The following is a 15,008-nucleotide window of genomic DNA, read 5'->3' as shown; positions in this document are numbered from 1 at the left end:
TTGAGAGACCCTCATCTAATCAATGACTTCCAGAAAAAAAGAAAATAGATTGTGTTGGATGTAAGGGGTCAGAATACAAAAATCTCCTTCCTCTTGAGAAGATGGTGTGTATCACGAGATCCCACGCTGGACTGCTGCTGCTCTACACAGTGCCTCGTATGGCTGGGTCTCAGCTTCACAAACCACCAAGGGCTCAGTGATTTATTCTCAGTGTATCTATTGCCCGATGTCACCACAGGGGCCATAAAGAGCGTGGAAACATCAACGCATCAGAGTAAAATAAATTCAATGCAAAATTGGAGGGGAAAATTACAGTTGCAATGTATGTGAATGTATTTGTCTACTTACAAATAGATCCATGAAAGTAACACTTTTATGATTCTCTCTCTTTTTTTTTTTTTTTTCGTTTTAGATTTAGGCCTTATGTATACTTTTGGAGATGGTCGACATGGAAAATTAGGACTTGGACTGGAGAATTTTACCAATCAGTTCATTCCCACTTTGTGTTCTAATTTTTTGAGGTTTATAGTTCAGTTGGTAAGACCGTCACATTTCCCTGTTTACAGTTTCATATTCCCTCCCACATTTGAGTCTTTCAGTATTTCATAGGAAATAAGTACTTTTATGTTTATATGAAATGGTGTCATGGCTGTATCTAGTAAATATACTTGTGTCCCAAAGGCCACATGTCAGACATCATGGCATTCTGAAAGTCTGTCCCTTTCTTAATGTTCTTCTTTCACCATCTTCCCTGTTGCCTCTTCTACTTCATTCTCATGTCTTCTGAGAGCCAGGACTGTGCCATGCCGGAAGCTTTGTATTTCCTGTGGCTCCCAGCACCCTGCCTCACTCACAGTGGTCATCTGTAAATATTTCTTGGATTAGATATCACTAAGACTGTCAAATCCTGTGCAAGAGAAAATCTGATAACAAACGAAGAGCTTCGAAAGCACATTTTATTGTTATTTGGATAAGGTGCTGTTTCAGTGCCATCCCAGTGAGGCGCTGTATCTCTATTGTTTCTAATGCTTTTGCCAGTTGAGAACTATAGACTTGAAATTTCTCTTTACTCGGTGATAATAATATCACTTGAAATGTGTGGAGTTCCCATTGTGGTTCAGCGGAAATGAATCTGACTAGCATCCAGGAGGATGCAGGTTTGATCCCTGGCTTTGCTCAGTGCATTAAGGATCCGGTGCTGCCGTGAGCTGTGGTGTAGGTCACAGATGCGGCTCAGATCTGCCATTGCTGTGGCTCTAGTGTAGGCCGGCAGCTACAGCTCTGATTTGACCCCTAGCCTGGGAACCTCCGTATGTCATGAGTACGGCCCTAAAAAGACAGAAAAAAAATGAAATTTGTTCTCCAAAGTCTCAGAGCCTTGTCCTGTGGAACACTTTCCTTCCTTTTTTCATCTTCTTATGGGCGCACCTGTGGCACATGGAAGTTCTCGGGCTGGGGGTCCAATCGGAGCTGCAGCTGCAGGCCCATGGCACAGCCACAGCAACACCAGGCCCGAGCCTCGTCTGTGACCTACGCCACAGCCACAGCAACGCCAGATCCAAGCCACATCTCTGACACATTCTGCAGCTTGCGGCAATGCCGGATTCTTAACCCATTGAGCCAGGCCAGGGATCAAACGTGCATCCTCATAGAGACGACGTCAGGTTCTTAACCTGCTGAGCCACAGTGGGAACTCCCACTTTCCTTCCTGGATTTGACACATATTTAATGAATGCATGCTAGGTATAAGATACTGGACTGAGGATGAGGAATACAAGGCATGCAGTGATGGACACAGTGACCAGATTCCCATTCGCTGAGCTTATAATCCTAGTAGGATTTTTTAAAAGTTCTGTACAAAAAAAAAATACCAATTTTTTTGACTGTACCCATGGCATGTAGAAGTTCCTGGGTCAGGGATCCAACCTGCTCCATAGCAGCAACTTAGGCCACGGCAGTGACAATGCTAGATCCTTAACTCACTGCACCACAAGAGAACTCCAAAACTATATCAATTTTAACTTTGAAAATATTATGAAGGAAAGATTCAGAGTATGCTATTCTATGCCACCATGTAAAACACTGTGAAGATACTAAAAGTCTGTATTGCAAACACTACGCAATTTTTTAAGCATTTTATTAAAAATCTCAAAATCTTGTAAATGTTGATTTTATTGTTCCATCATTGTGCATGCTTGCATTTTGCTTTCAGGACTTTTGATCAGTGAACTTAAAAAATCTTCATGTGAAGAGAAAGGCTTGGAAACATAATTATCCCAAGAGACTGATTTGTTCTTGGATCACTTATTTCCAAGTAGAACTTCTCTGAGTAATTTTTTTAAGTTGTTAGTATTGCTCCCAGATTAAAATGATTTTTCTTACTTGCAAGTAGAAATAGAATGTGCTAAATAGTGTTTTCCTCTATACTTTATATTAAATAGAAAGTAAAATGGCATAATTAAGCTTATTCTAATTTTAAGTTTTATTGGAATCTTTACCATCCCTCATCCCCCATGTTTAGTCGGTAGCCATGACTTCTTAGTTTTGCCTTTGCGATATATTTTTTTTTCTTTTTTGGCCGCCCTACGGTATATGGAGTTCCCGAGCCAGGGATCAGATTCTATCCATAGTTGTGACCTGCACCACAGTCAGGCCGAGATCGAACCTGCATCCCAGCACTCCAGAGATGCCACCAATCCCGTTGCTCCACAGCAGGAACTCCCAATTTTCAATCATAATGTTTGAAGAATGTACATATATTGTAATTCACTGTGTGTGTGTGTGTGTGTGTGTGTGTGTGTGTGTGTGTGTGTGTATGGAAAGAGAGATTCAGTCAGTCTTCTGCAAAGATAATGTTTTGTTCCTGAAAACTGATAAGCCCCTATTTGTGTTTGAAGCCAGTGTCAATTAGTTTAACAGTGGATTTATGCTGCAGGTTGCCTGTGGTGGATGTCACATGCTCGTTTTTGCCACTCCACGTCTTGACATGGCAGATGACATTGAGTTGGATGAAATAAATGATTGTTGCTCAGCCTCAGCAACATCTCTGCCCATCAGTGATCTGAACTCAGGAAATGTGCTGCATAGATCTTTATCCGCACGTGTGCGTCGAAGAGAGCGGGTACGGTTGTGGCCTGTTCTATGTAGTCATGCCATCTAGCACTGCAAAGGAAACTGGAAGAAAAAAATTCACCTCCGCTTTAAACCAAAGAAGTGTCTTCTTGGATAAATTTACTAAATAAAATGATTAGAATTGAGGGCCTACAAAATTTTAACATGAACTCAGAATTAAACACACGAATTAGAAAATTGCAATTATCATGGGTAACCTTTGCTTGTAGACAGTGGTACTTACCACTGTCTTTTCCCCTCAGATCGCATGCTGGGTTGTTTTCACCACTCTGTGTGGATTAATTTCTACTTTGCTTCTCTCTTTTGAAGCAAATACTCATGAACAGTGAAGATTTTATACTCCAAATAGTAAAACATGGAAAACAAAGAAATAAGGACTTTAGTTTGAGAGAAGGAATATTCTTTCTCAATTAAATTTAGAGATTCTCATTCTATGCTTTAAAATTATTTCAGTGACACTTGTATTTGAAAAAGGTAAAATGCCAAATAATTTTAAAGGACAAATTCCTTTTTTAAAAAAAAAATTAAGTGCCAAAATGTATTTCTTTAGAGATAAAAAGGTTAAGTGTGGCCTGTTATTATAAAAAAGTATATATGGAAAAAATGAGAAATATCCTATAAATAGTTTATAGTTGTTGGTTTATGTCTCATGAGTAACTCTTTTTTTCTTCCTCAGGGAAGGCAGAGAAAACACACATTTTTCCCCCCATCTTGTGAAAAGCAGACTTCCAAATTGACAATTTAGAGCAACTTAGATACAGAGGCAACAGAACAAAATATTTGGGGGGCCTTGGGGATTATTAAAAAGTAATTGTTGGAGTTCCCGTCATGGCGCAGTGGTTAACGAATCCGACTAGGAACCATGAGGTTGCGGGTTCGGTCCCTGCCCTTGCTCAGTGGGTTAACGATCCGGTGTTGCCGTGAGCTGTGGTGTAGGTTGCAGACGTGGCTTGGATCTCACGTTGCTGTGGCTCTGGCGTAGGCCGGTGGCTACAGCTCCGATTGGACCCCTAGCCTGGGAACCTCCATATGCCGCAGAAGCGGCCCAAGAAATAGCAACAACAACAACAACAACAACAACAAAGACAAAAGACAAAAAATAAATAAATAAATAAAAAGTAATTGTTGTGGGGCAGCTGATGCTGAAGTCTCCCTCTTAAGTATTTTAGCAACCTCAGGGTAGTTTATATCAATATTAAATGTATAGCATTGTCTAACAGTTTATTTAACCTGTTTATTTTAAAGGAGAAATCCCCAGACTCCATTCGAATGACGGAAACACTACCTCCAATTGAAGGGACTCTCGTTCCACCCGTTAGCTTTTCTACTCCTTCCGTTCCTTTCTGTATGTCCACAACTAATCTGCTAGAGAAAATGATGCCTGAAAAGAAGGACCCCACGGAGCCCATGGAACCAGGTAACATTTGATGCTCTGCCTGCGCTCAGAAGAAATGTGCCATTTTTTCCTATTGTTTTCATGTTTATCTCAAGGTGTTTTCTCCAATTCAGTTGTTTTCTTCCTAGTTAGAGACTGACATCTGTCATTTGAACTCAAATCCAGGAATACTCTTCACTAAGAGAAAAAGCATCCTCGGCGACCCTAAAAATCTCATGTAACAAGAGCAGCACTATCTTTAGAGAGCAGTGTAGAGCATACATAGTACCTTCTCTTAGATTATCTCCTTTAAACCCAGAAGCACCTCCATGAACTAGGTGGGAGTTATAGTCTTCATTTTTATAGATGAGAAAAGTAAGGCTTGAAGAGTTTGAGTGACTTGCCCAAGGTCACTCAGTTTCTAAATGAAGTGATAGGATTTAAATACAGGTCTTCGGGACCTACATGAAGTTCTGCATTCAGACAATATAGCAGCGTGATTAAGAGCATGGGCTGAGGAGTTAAATTGATCTGGGATCAGATGCCAGCTCTGACGTTTATGAACTATGTGACTGACTTTGGGAAAGTGACTTAATTTCTCTAAGCCTCAGTTTCCATATCTTTGAAATGACTTTAATAATACCTACTTTAGAGGGTGCTTGTGACAGTTAAATGAGATACAGTGAATAAAATGCTTAACATTGAGTCTAGTACCTCTAGAAACCTCTTAGTAAATATAGTCACCTCTGCTGTTAATAAATACGAACACCTCTGCCTCACTGCCTGTTAGATGTAGATTTCATGTTTTAACTTGTCATTCCAGCTCTTTAGCCGTTATACACCCCTTCTAAATAATTTTATTTATGGACATTCATGTATCTTAGGCGTGTGTTTGTGTTGCTGTGGGGCATATGCTCAGATGACAGGGGCAGAACAAGAAACCAGGACCAGGCAATCAGAGTAAGCAGTGTGTTTAGAATTAAGCAGATGGGAGTTCCCGTGGTGGCGCCGTGGTTAACGAATCCGACTAGGAACCATGAGGTTGCGGGTTCGGTCCCTGTGCTTGCTCAGTGGGTTAAAGATCCGGCGTTGCCGTGAGCTGTGGTATAGGTTGCAGACGCGGCTCGGATCCCACGTTGCTGTGGCTCTGGCGTAGGCTGGTGGCTACGGCTCCTATTAGACCCCTAGCCTGGGAACCTCCATATTCTGCAGGAGCGGCCCAAGAAATGGCAAAAAAAAAAAAAAAAAAAAAAAAGACCAAAAAAAAAAGAATTAAGCAAGAATTAAGCAGATGATCCAGGCATCTGGATTGAGAACCACGGCATAGAAAATGTTGAGTATCTTTGGGCTCAGGAACCTAGACAGAAGATTGAGGTAACAAAGGATCAGGAACTCAGGCAAGAATTGTGAGTCATGGGAGTGGAATACTGTCTATATCTTGATAATGAGCCGGGTTTCCTACATCACACTCACAGCTCTTGCATGTTTCCTTTTGAGATAAGAATCACTGGCACTCCTTAGCCCCGCACATGAGAAAAGTAGATCCTAACAACAGTGTGTACGACAAAAAGAGAAGTTTATGGTTTGGGGCAAGTTCTTTCCTACTTCAAGAGATTTGAATAGGAAGAGAGACAGAATTTTGTAGCTGGAGCAAAGGGAAAAGCTGATCTTTTTGTAACTGCTTACTAAAACCAACATAATAAACTGTATTTTGAAAGTTGTATCCCAACATATAATGTGACTTCTTCTAAATTATTTGCAAACTTCAGTGTCTCTCATGGCGAGAAGGAGGTCAGGGAAGACATGGCTGAGAAGGTGATATTTAAGCTAAAACATGAAGGATAAGAAAGTAGCCACACAAAGAGAGAGGATGTATATATTCTAGGCAAAGAAAATAATGTAGTAAAAGTTTGGAGGCTGTTTATAAGAAAAGGAAAGATGACTGGGGCTGGAGAGTGAGGGAAGAGGCAGGACAAGATGGTGCTGGCAAAAGAGACAGCAAAAAAAAATATTCATGGTTTTCTAGGCCATGAGAAGCCCCTTTGACTTATGTGTTTTTCTTAAGGGCAATGGAAAGTCAGCAAAGGGTTCCAAACGGTGGAGTGCTCTGCTCCGATTCAATTTGCATTTTAAGATGTTCACTTTTGCCATGTGAGGCTCTAGGGACTCTAGACTGAGGTGAGAGGAATACCTAAGAGCCTTTCGCAGGAGATAACGGGGTATGGACCCAAGATGTTTGCAGTGGACATAGCAGTGGGCAGATCTGAAATACATTTTAGACGTAGAACCAACTGAACCTGCTAAACTTATTAATGGATTACACATAGATGCGTAGGCAGGAGGAGAGTTGACTAGTTTGAGGGAAAAAAAATTAAAACACTGAGCTTGTGCTCCCTGTGAGACATCCAAGCAGAAACATCAAGCAGGCAGTTGAAAATGAATGACTGGCAATCAGAAGAGAAATCTGGACTAGAGCTAGACATTTGGAAACCATCAACATAGAGATGGTATTTATAGTCCATGGAAGCTGGTGAAATCACCTGTTGGAGAATAGAGTAGGAAGAGGGCCCAGAACTTACCCTGAGAATGTCTAACACGTAGAGGGTAGGAGACAAAGAGCCAGCAAAGCCTCCTTCCCCAGCCTCATCAGCCAGTAGGGTAGGAGGAGGGAAATTAGGAGAGAGCAGAGTCAGGGATTCAAAGTGCTGCCCAAAGGTCAAGGGAAAAGAGTTCACAGAAGCCTCCCATGGATTTGGCATCATGGAGATTTTTGGCGATCCTGACACGAGTACTTCTAGGGGAAGATCAGGACAGAAGGCAGAGCACTAAAAGTTGAGGCAAGAATGAGAAATGAGGAGTTCCTGTCATGCCGCAGTAGTTAACGAATCCAACTAGGAACCATGAGGACACAGGTTCGATCCCTGGCCTTGCTCAGTGGGCTAAGGATCGGGCATTGCGTGAGCTGTGGTGTAGGTCACAGACGCGGCTTGGATCCCACGTGGCTGTGGCTCTGGTGTAGGCCGGTGGCTACAGCTCCGATTCGACCCCTAGCCTCGGAACCTCCATATGCCTGCCGCGGGAGCGGCCCAAGAAATTGCAAAAAGACAAAAAAAAAAAAAGAATGAGAAATGAAAAAGTGAAGAGGAAATAATAGGGTGTGTAAGATAGGTCTTTTGCCTGTTTTGGTCATGAAAAGGAGCAGAAAAATGGGCTGGCAGCTAGAGAGAGGGGGAGTCGATGGGAAATATTAGAGCATATTTGTATGCTAATACAAATGAGCCAGGAGTCTCAGGGAGGTCGTAGCCCATGAGAGAGAGGGTATAACCAAAGGTGCAAAGATCCCAGGAAGACAGGAGGGGCTGGCTACAGAGCAGTCTTTGTTAAGAAGAAAAACACAACCTACATTTTAACAGGAAAATGTAGGTAAATGTGTGCATTTGTTGGTGAGGGGATAAAGTGGGTCTGATGACTTCTGCTTTCTCAGTCGAGCATAAGGCAAGACCATGAGCTTAAATGACCTACTCTCTATATTCCAAACCTTCTTCCTCTCCCATCTCCAATCTATCCTGCTTAGTATTGTCTGTGTTACTCTCCCTCAAGTGCAGTTCAGTTCCTATCTGCTCCAATGTCTTCAGAGGATCCCTAATTTTTTTTTTTTTGAAAATAAGTGCAGGAGTTCCCCTTGTGGCTCAGTGGGTTAAGAACCTGACAAGTATCCATGAGGATGCGGGTTCAATCCCTGGCCTCACTCAGTGGGTTAAGGATCCGCTGTTGCCACAAGTTGCAGTATAGGTCGCAGATGCTGCTCAGATCCCAAGTTGCTGTGACTGTGGCCTGCAGCTGCAGCTCCACTTTGGTCCCCAGCCTGGAAACTTCCATATGCTGCAGGTGCAGCCCTAAAAAAGAAAAAAGAAAAGAGGTGTAAATCTCCATGTGTAGTTCCCACCTGCTTTTCCAGCTTCATCCCCCAGTGGCCTTTTTCTTATTAAAAGCTTAATTTAGGGCACAAGTCTACAGACTGTGAAATCTTGCCAGCCACCAGTTTTTCTAAAGTTTATTGGAACCCAGTCTTGCCCGTTTGTTTATGTATTGTCTGCGGCTACTTTCACACTACCATGGCAGAGTTTGAGTAATTAGGACAGAAACTATATGGCCACAAAGCCTAAAGCATTTACTGTATGGCCTTTTACAGAAAAAAAAAGTTTGCTGACCCCTGATTCTGATCAAACTGAGCTCCTCAGTCAGGCTGAGTGGAAAGGCTATGAAGTCAAGGCAGACTTGACATGGACACCTGACACCAAAAGAGTCACTGCACCTTAATTTACTCATTTGTAAAATGGGGATATAACACTTACCTCTCTTGTTGTCATGGAGTTAACCTGACATGTATCAAAGCTTATGTTCCACGCACATGGTAAGCCTTCAATATAAGCCATTCCGAGGCTTCTCTGTTAGCACTGGACTTATTTTCTTCCCTGTATACCTCTATCTCTGCCTCTCAGAATTCTACTCCTCATTCCCTATAACTCCTTAGTGAATCATTTCCTGATTGCCAACATTCAGATGTGATTTCTCCTACGTAATACCTCACATGGAATAAAAACAAACTGATGGTGTGCTCATTTGAATAGGATGAATTTACAAGGCAGAGGTCCGTGTGGACTGGCATTTTTGGTCCAGACTTCATTAAGGAGCTCCTCTCAAACAAACATATGTGTGCTGAGTAGGGGTATAGGAATTGAGAAAAATGTAAGGTCAAGTAAAGCTTCTAACTTTTATTTTCTTTTTACAACTGCACCTGCAGCATATGGAAGTTCCCAGGCTGGGGACCAAAGTGGAGCTGCAGCTGCAGGCCACAGCCACGGCAACACTGGATCCAAGCTGCATCTGTGACCTATGCTGGAGCCTTAACCCACTGAACAAAGCCGGGGATTGAACCCACATCCTCACAGACATTATGTCATGTTCTTAACCCACTGAGCCACAATAGGAACTCCAAGCTTGTAACTATTAATTATCTGTTTTATGATATAATAACCTAGCAGTTTTCTGTGAAAGTTTCTATGTCCTTGTACAAGTTACTATGTCCTTTCACTAGCTTCATAACAAGTGACCCTAAAACTTAGGTGAAAACAGCAAACATTTACTATCTCTCACAGTTTGTGAGGTTAAGAATCCAAGAGCAGGAGTTCCCGTCGTGGCGCAGTGGTTAACGAATCCGACTAGGAACCATGAGGTTGCGGATTCAGTCCCTGCCCTTGCTCAGTGGGTTAACGATCCGGTGTTGCCGTGAGCTGTGGTGTAGGTTGCAGACGCGGCTTGGATCCTGCATTGCTGTGGCTCTGGCGTAGGCCGGTGGCTACAGCTCCGATTCGACCCCTAGCCTGGGAACCTCCATATGCCGCGGGAGCGGCCCAAGAAATAGCAACAACAACAACAACAACAAAAAAGGCAAAAAAAGGCAAAAAAAAAGAAGAATTCAAGAGCAGTCTAACTGAGTGGATCTGGCTCAGGGTGTTTCATGAAGTTGCAGTCACATTGTCAGATGGTCCTGCAGTCATCTGAAGGCTCGGCTGGGGCTGGAGCATCCTCTTCTGGGCTCCCTCACGTGGCCATTGGTAAGGGACCTCCCTTCCTCAGCACATGTGCTTCTCCCTGGGGATGCTCACTTACAACATGGCTTCCCCCAGAGCAGGTGATCCAAAAGAGACAGGGACAGCAGACTGACAGACAGACAGACAGTGTGGGACTGAGACGTAAGCCATAGTAGCATCACAGTTACGTCTGCTTTATTTTATTGGCCATACAGACCAATCTGGAAAAATGCGGAAGGGAACTCACAAAGGTATGCATTAAAAAAAGGATATGGGTTGTTGGGGATCTTTCTGGGGACTGACCATCACAGTGCCTGATACCTGGGTAGTATTTATCCTAAAGGAATAGCATTTGTCTGTGCGTAGGGACAAAGCAGTTATTATCTTATCAGTATCAAGGTCTTTAAATTTTCAAAAAGAGATTTTAAAAGCTGCCGTCACTATGAATGAATTCTGTTCAATTCTCTGAATATGAGGTTAAAGGACTTTAATTATAACTACTTTTATATTAGAGAATAATTTCTGTTTATTGTCTAGCTTTCACTTTTCTGTTGAAATCTGGTTTTCTCTCTTCTCTTTTCATCATTCAGATTATTTTCAACATAAAATGACCGAAGAGAAAGAGACAGATAATTTTTCAGCAGAGGATTCAGAAAGCCTTGGGAAAACTACTGATGTCTTAAATATGGTAATGGTTTTCCTATTTATCTGATCTAAATATGTTTGAATTTTAGTTCCTCATGTATTTGTATGTCTGTGTACATGTGTACTTCCTAATAAGCTGTTATATGCATAGAAAAAAGCTTTTTGTTTTGGTTTTGGTTTCTTTCATTATTTTAAAGTCAGCTTTATTGAGATGTAGGTTACATACAATAAAATTCATTTCAAGCCTCACATTATTAGTATGCAATTGAGAGTTTGTTGTATTACTGTCTGAACTGTTTTGTATTCATTTTATTTATACATATTTTAACATATAAATATATAATCATATATATAGTCTTTATCCTTTTTAGAACATATTTTTTTAAATTTATTTCAGACACATATGATGAACCTGAATTCCAATGAAAAATTTAAATTATCGCCAATTCAAAAACAAAAGGTATACTATAGAGAGTTATTTTCACTATGGTGGGTAAGAACAGTTTGAATTATTTATATTTTTCTTGAAAGGTTTCTGGAAAGAACGCAGCAGAGGTAAGCATTCACTTACTTTAGGATTTAAAAGGCCGGGGCTTGCAGTACACATACAGCCTCGATTTGGGCTTGTTCTGTTGGTATGTATTTTCTGTGATGCAGCAAGAGTGACAGAATTTCACTGCTAAAATTTGCTCTTTGGAGTCACTAACAGGTGACGATGGCTATGCTTTGTTACCGTCAAGGCAAGTTTTTTATTGCAGTTCTTAATGCTGGAAGAGGCTATGGTTTATCAGAGCGCCTCTCATACTTCTGTTGAGTTTGACTTTGGGTGAGTTACCTTGCTGACCTTACAGGATGATCTTTTTTAGTTCTAACATTTTGTGGTTTTAGTTAAAATATTTGACAGTTGCTTTTACAGTGTTTGGAATAGGCTTTAGTTTATCAAGGAATTGGTAGTATAAAAACAAGATTAAATATTTGGAAATTAGAAACTATGCATGGGTGATAAAGAGAGACTTTTAATGAATAACAAATGAACAGCAAAAGTAAAGAATAGTCTGGTTTTCACAACCCTGGAGAGATAAGAGCCTGCTCTGAAACCACTGGCTTTTCCTGGCTTTAAAGACCCGTGAGGTGAAAGGATGAAGCGTTGGGGATTAGAAAAATAAATTGGAGAAATGTAAATGAAAGGATGAAGGCTAGAGGAAACATTTAATTTATATCTCTAGGGCCTTTGCCACATTGTTGAACTAAAAATCCTTAAAATCAAAGTCATTGAAATGCAAGAGAATCTTGCTAAAGTGTAAAAACTTGGTGCCGGTCCTCATTAGCCTTATCTGTATTTTTATGGAGAGGCATGATGGTGAAACAGCACTCCTTCTGAATGTGGGAGAGCTGTTCTCCTAACAAGTTGTGGACGCTCAGTGAGTGTTGACTCATTTGCTGACTGACTGTACTTCCAAGCAGACAGCCTTTGTGTTTCTTTCCTTCCTCTTAGACTCAGGGCTCTGCCTCCTCCATGCTCCTTTATTGTGTTAGGGGAATAAAGGGACACTATTTAGAAATAACTTCTGGCAGCTGGGCCTCTGTGTCTCTTAGGGCTCTTGAAAGAATGGTGACTTTTTAAAGAGACCTAGAACAAATAGGAAAGAAAAACACTTTTAAACTGATTTTTATTTTATCCTTCACACAGCCGTTTCAAGTAGAGGCCCTACCAGGCCTACTTCAGTGAATAAGAAATGATTTATTTATAATATTTCTACATATTAATTTTTCATTTGTGCTGTTTAATAATTTGTTTAGCAAAAGATGACCTCTTTCTAGGCCTAGCACTCATCACAATTTATAATACGTGATTTAGTGAGGTTTTACTATCTAGAGACCCAAACTCATCAACTGTTTCATTCCATTAGCTTGTAGAATTTAGGTCAACAATATGATTTTTGCCTTATTTTGTCCAGCAAGCAGTTAATTTAATATTTTGTGATGATCATTAAAATCTCAATGTTTCATTATGTAAGTTTTTTATAAAAGTTTATAAAGGTTTTATAAAATCTTATATTTTACATTAAGTACATTTTTCTCATACTTAATTTTTCATGAATGCAAATTATTATAATTAAAGAATAGTAGGTAAAAGGAAGAGGGTCAAAAATTTGAAAACTTTAAAGATTTTGTTTAGGAAAAACATATATTCATTACTAAGTGTATCAATAAAAACATTTCATGTATAGTTATTTCAGTTTTTTTCTTCTAGAAATAAGCTATTCATTATTTCAAGTTTTTGAAAACTTTGTTTTCATTTATTTTCTTTAATTTTGTGAATTTCATGAACTCAAAAGACCAAAGAGTTCCCTGGTGGCCTAGCAGTTAAAGATCCGGCATTGTCACTCACATGGCATGGGTTTGATCCCTGGCCTTGCTCCGTGGGTTAAGGATCTGGTGTTGCCGTGAGCTGTGGTGTAGGTCGCAGACGCGGCTCAGACCTGGTGTGGCTGTGGCTGTGGTGTAGGCCGGTGGCTACAGCTCTGATTTGACCCCTAGCCCAGGAACCTCCTTATGCTGCGGGTATAGCCCTAAAAAGCAAAAAAGAAAGGAAGGAAGAAGACAGAAAGAAAAGTGTGCATTTTTTTAGCAGTGTTTTGCAAAATCAGTCTAGAAATATATTTAAGAATTGATTCAGATTAACACAAGGGGCGGAGAATCAATATTGATGGTACTGTGACTAATTAAAGCAAAATTAAGGCAGGTGGTAAATTTGAAAGTTAAACACAGATACATGTTACTAGATCAAGATTTGATGTTCCACACACTTAAAGAGTGGCATAAATTATCCCCAGAGAAAACAAAATCTGAGCAAAATGTCTGGTGAAACTGGGCATTTTTATTCTCTTAGTGAAACCTATAATAATGTAAAATCTTGTCAGTATTTTGTAGTGGATAAGTTACCTTTGTCGATTAATAGTAGTATGACAATTACTTCAAAAAATTTACAGAACCAAGAAACAATTGAGAAGCTGACGCAGCATACAGCTTATACTGAAAATGTTGGTAGTAATGAATGTGAAAGTGAAGAGATATCCCCAAAAATGAACGAAGGGAGAGCATATAAACAACTTTTGGCACAAGGAGTGTACGTGATGCAAGCAGCTATGACTATGGATGCATTTGCAGATGAGGACATAGGTAGTGACTCAGGCCAACGTAAGCCTCAGGCCGACGCCAGTGGTGCAGAGACTTCACAAAAAGGGATATTTAGATGTGAAAATAAACCTGGTGTCTATCCTCTTAGTAGTGAGGAAATAGAAAAGGAAAATGATGGAGGACAAAATCAGAAGGATTCAGAAGCAGAAGAAATAGTCTCTGAGAAGGAAACTGATCTGGCGAAAATGACAGATCCGAAGGAAGTAAGAGAAAGTGAAGAGCATAGACAAAATGTTGATACATTCTTTGACAACTTACCAAATAGAGACATGAATATTGAGGATGAAGAAAATGAAAAATTTGTTAAGGAAAGTAAAAGGAACAAGCAAGATATGAGCTTTGACAGTGAAAGAGAATCTGTAGAGGAGCCAGACAGTTACTTGGAAGGTGAGAGTGCAAGTCAGCAGGGCACAGCTGATGGATTCGAGCAGCCCGAGTCAATAGAATTTAGCAATGGAGAGAAAGAGGATGATGAAGTGGAAACTGACCAAAACTTGTGGTATAGCAGAAAATGTATTGAACAAAGCCATGAGGAAGAGACTGAACCCACAATGCCCAAATTTATGGCAAAATATGATTTTAAGTGTGACCACTTGTCAGAGATCCCAGAGGAGCAGGAAGAAGAAGCTGACTTGGAGGGAAATGGAGTAGAGGAGCAAGAGAGAGAGGCAAATGAGGAGGAGGAAGCAGAACTCCTGTCAGATGACCTTTCAGACAGACCAGAGGTGAGTGAAGACGAGGGAAAGCCAGGGGGAGAGACAGAGCTCTCACCTGAAGGTGGAGGTGAGGGAATCAGGAAGGAGGGTAATTCAGGAGTAGAAGTGAGGCGAAGTGAGGAGGGGGAGGAGGAGAAAGGCAAAGGAGAAGGAGAAACAGAGAGGCTGGGTAGTGGAGAGAAAGACCTAGAAGAGGAGAAGGAACGGGAGCAAAAGGAGAGGGAACAAGGCCATCAGAAGGAAAGAAACGAAGGGTTGAAAGAAGGGGAAGAGGAGGAGCAAGGAAGGGACAGAAGAGAAGAAGAAGAAGGCGAGGAGGGAGAAGGTGAAGAAGAGGAGGAGGAG

The 15,008-nt window shown here is 40.9% G+C and overlaps 1 protein-coding gene across 5 annotated transcripts in view; it reads left to right on the top strand.

Annotated features, from left to right (window-relative positions):
- Nucleotides 1–15,008, top strand: part of RPGR (retinitis pigmentosa GTPase regulator) — a 57,084-nt gene that overhangs the window by 18,422 nt on the left and 23,654 nt on the right. For 2 of the 5 annotated variants that reach the window (XM_047764691.1, XM_047764690.1), the window contains exons 9-14: nt 413–537; nt 2,936–3,121; nt 4,378–4,549; nt 10,692–10,789; nt 11,144–11,206; nt 13,740–14,672. In XM_047764691.1, the coding sequence (XP_047620647.1) occupies nt 413–537; nt 2,936–3,121; nt 4,378–4,549; nt 10,692–10,789; nt 11,144–11,206; nt 13,740–14,672 (1,577 nt within the window). The remainder of the gene's footprint in view (nt 1–412; nt 538–2,935; nt 3,122–4,377; nt 4,550–10,691; nt 10,790–11,143; nt 11,207–13,739; nt 14,673–15,008) is intronic. The other 3 variants (XM_047764693.1, XM_047764692.1, XM_047764696.1) reach the window with 2 other exon arrangements.

This window comes from Phacochoerus africanus, chromosome X (genome assembly GCF_016906955.1).
Source record: "Phacochoerus africanus isolate WHEZ1 chromosome X, ROS_Pafr_v1, whole genome shotgun sequence".
In the NCBI taxonomy this organism is placed as follows: domain Eukaryota; kingdom Metazoa; phylum Chordata; class Mammalia; order Artiodactyla; family Suidae; genus Phacochoerus; species Phacochoerus africanus.
The sequence above is the reverse complement of the archived record's forward strand: the minus strand, read 5'-3'. Positions and strand labels throughout refer to the sequence as shown.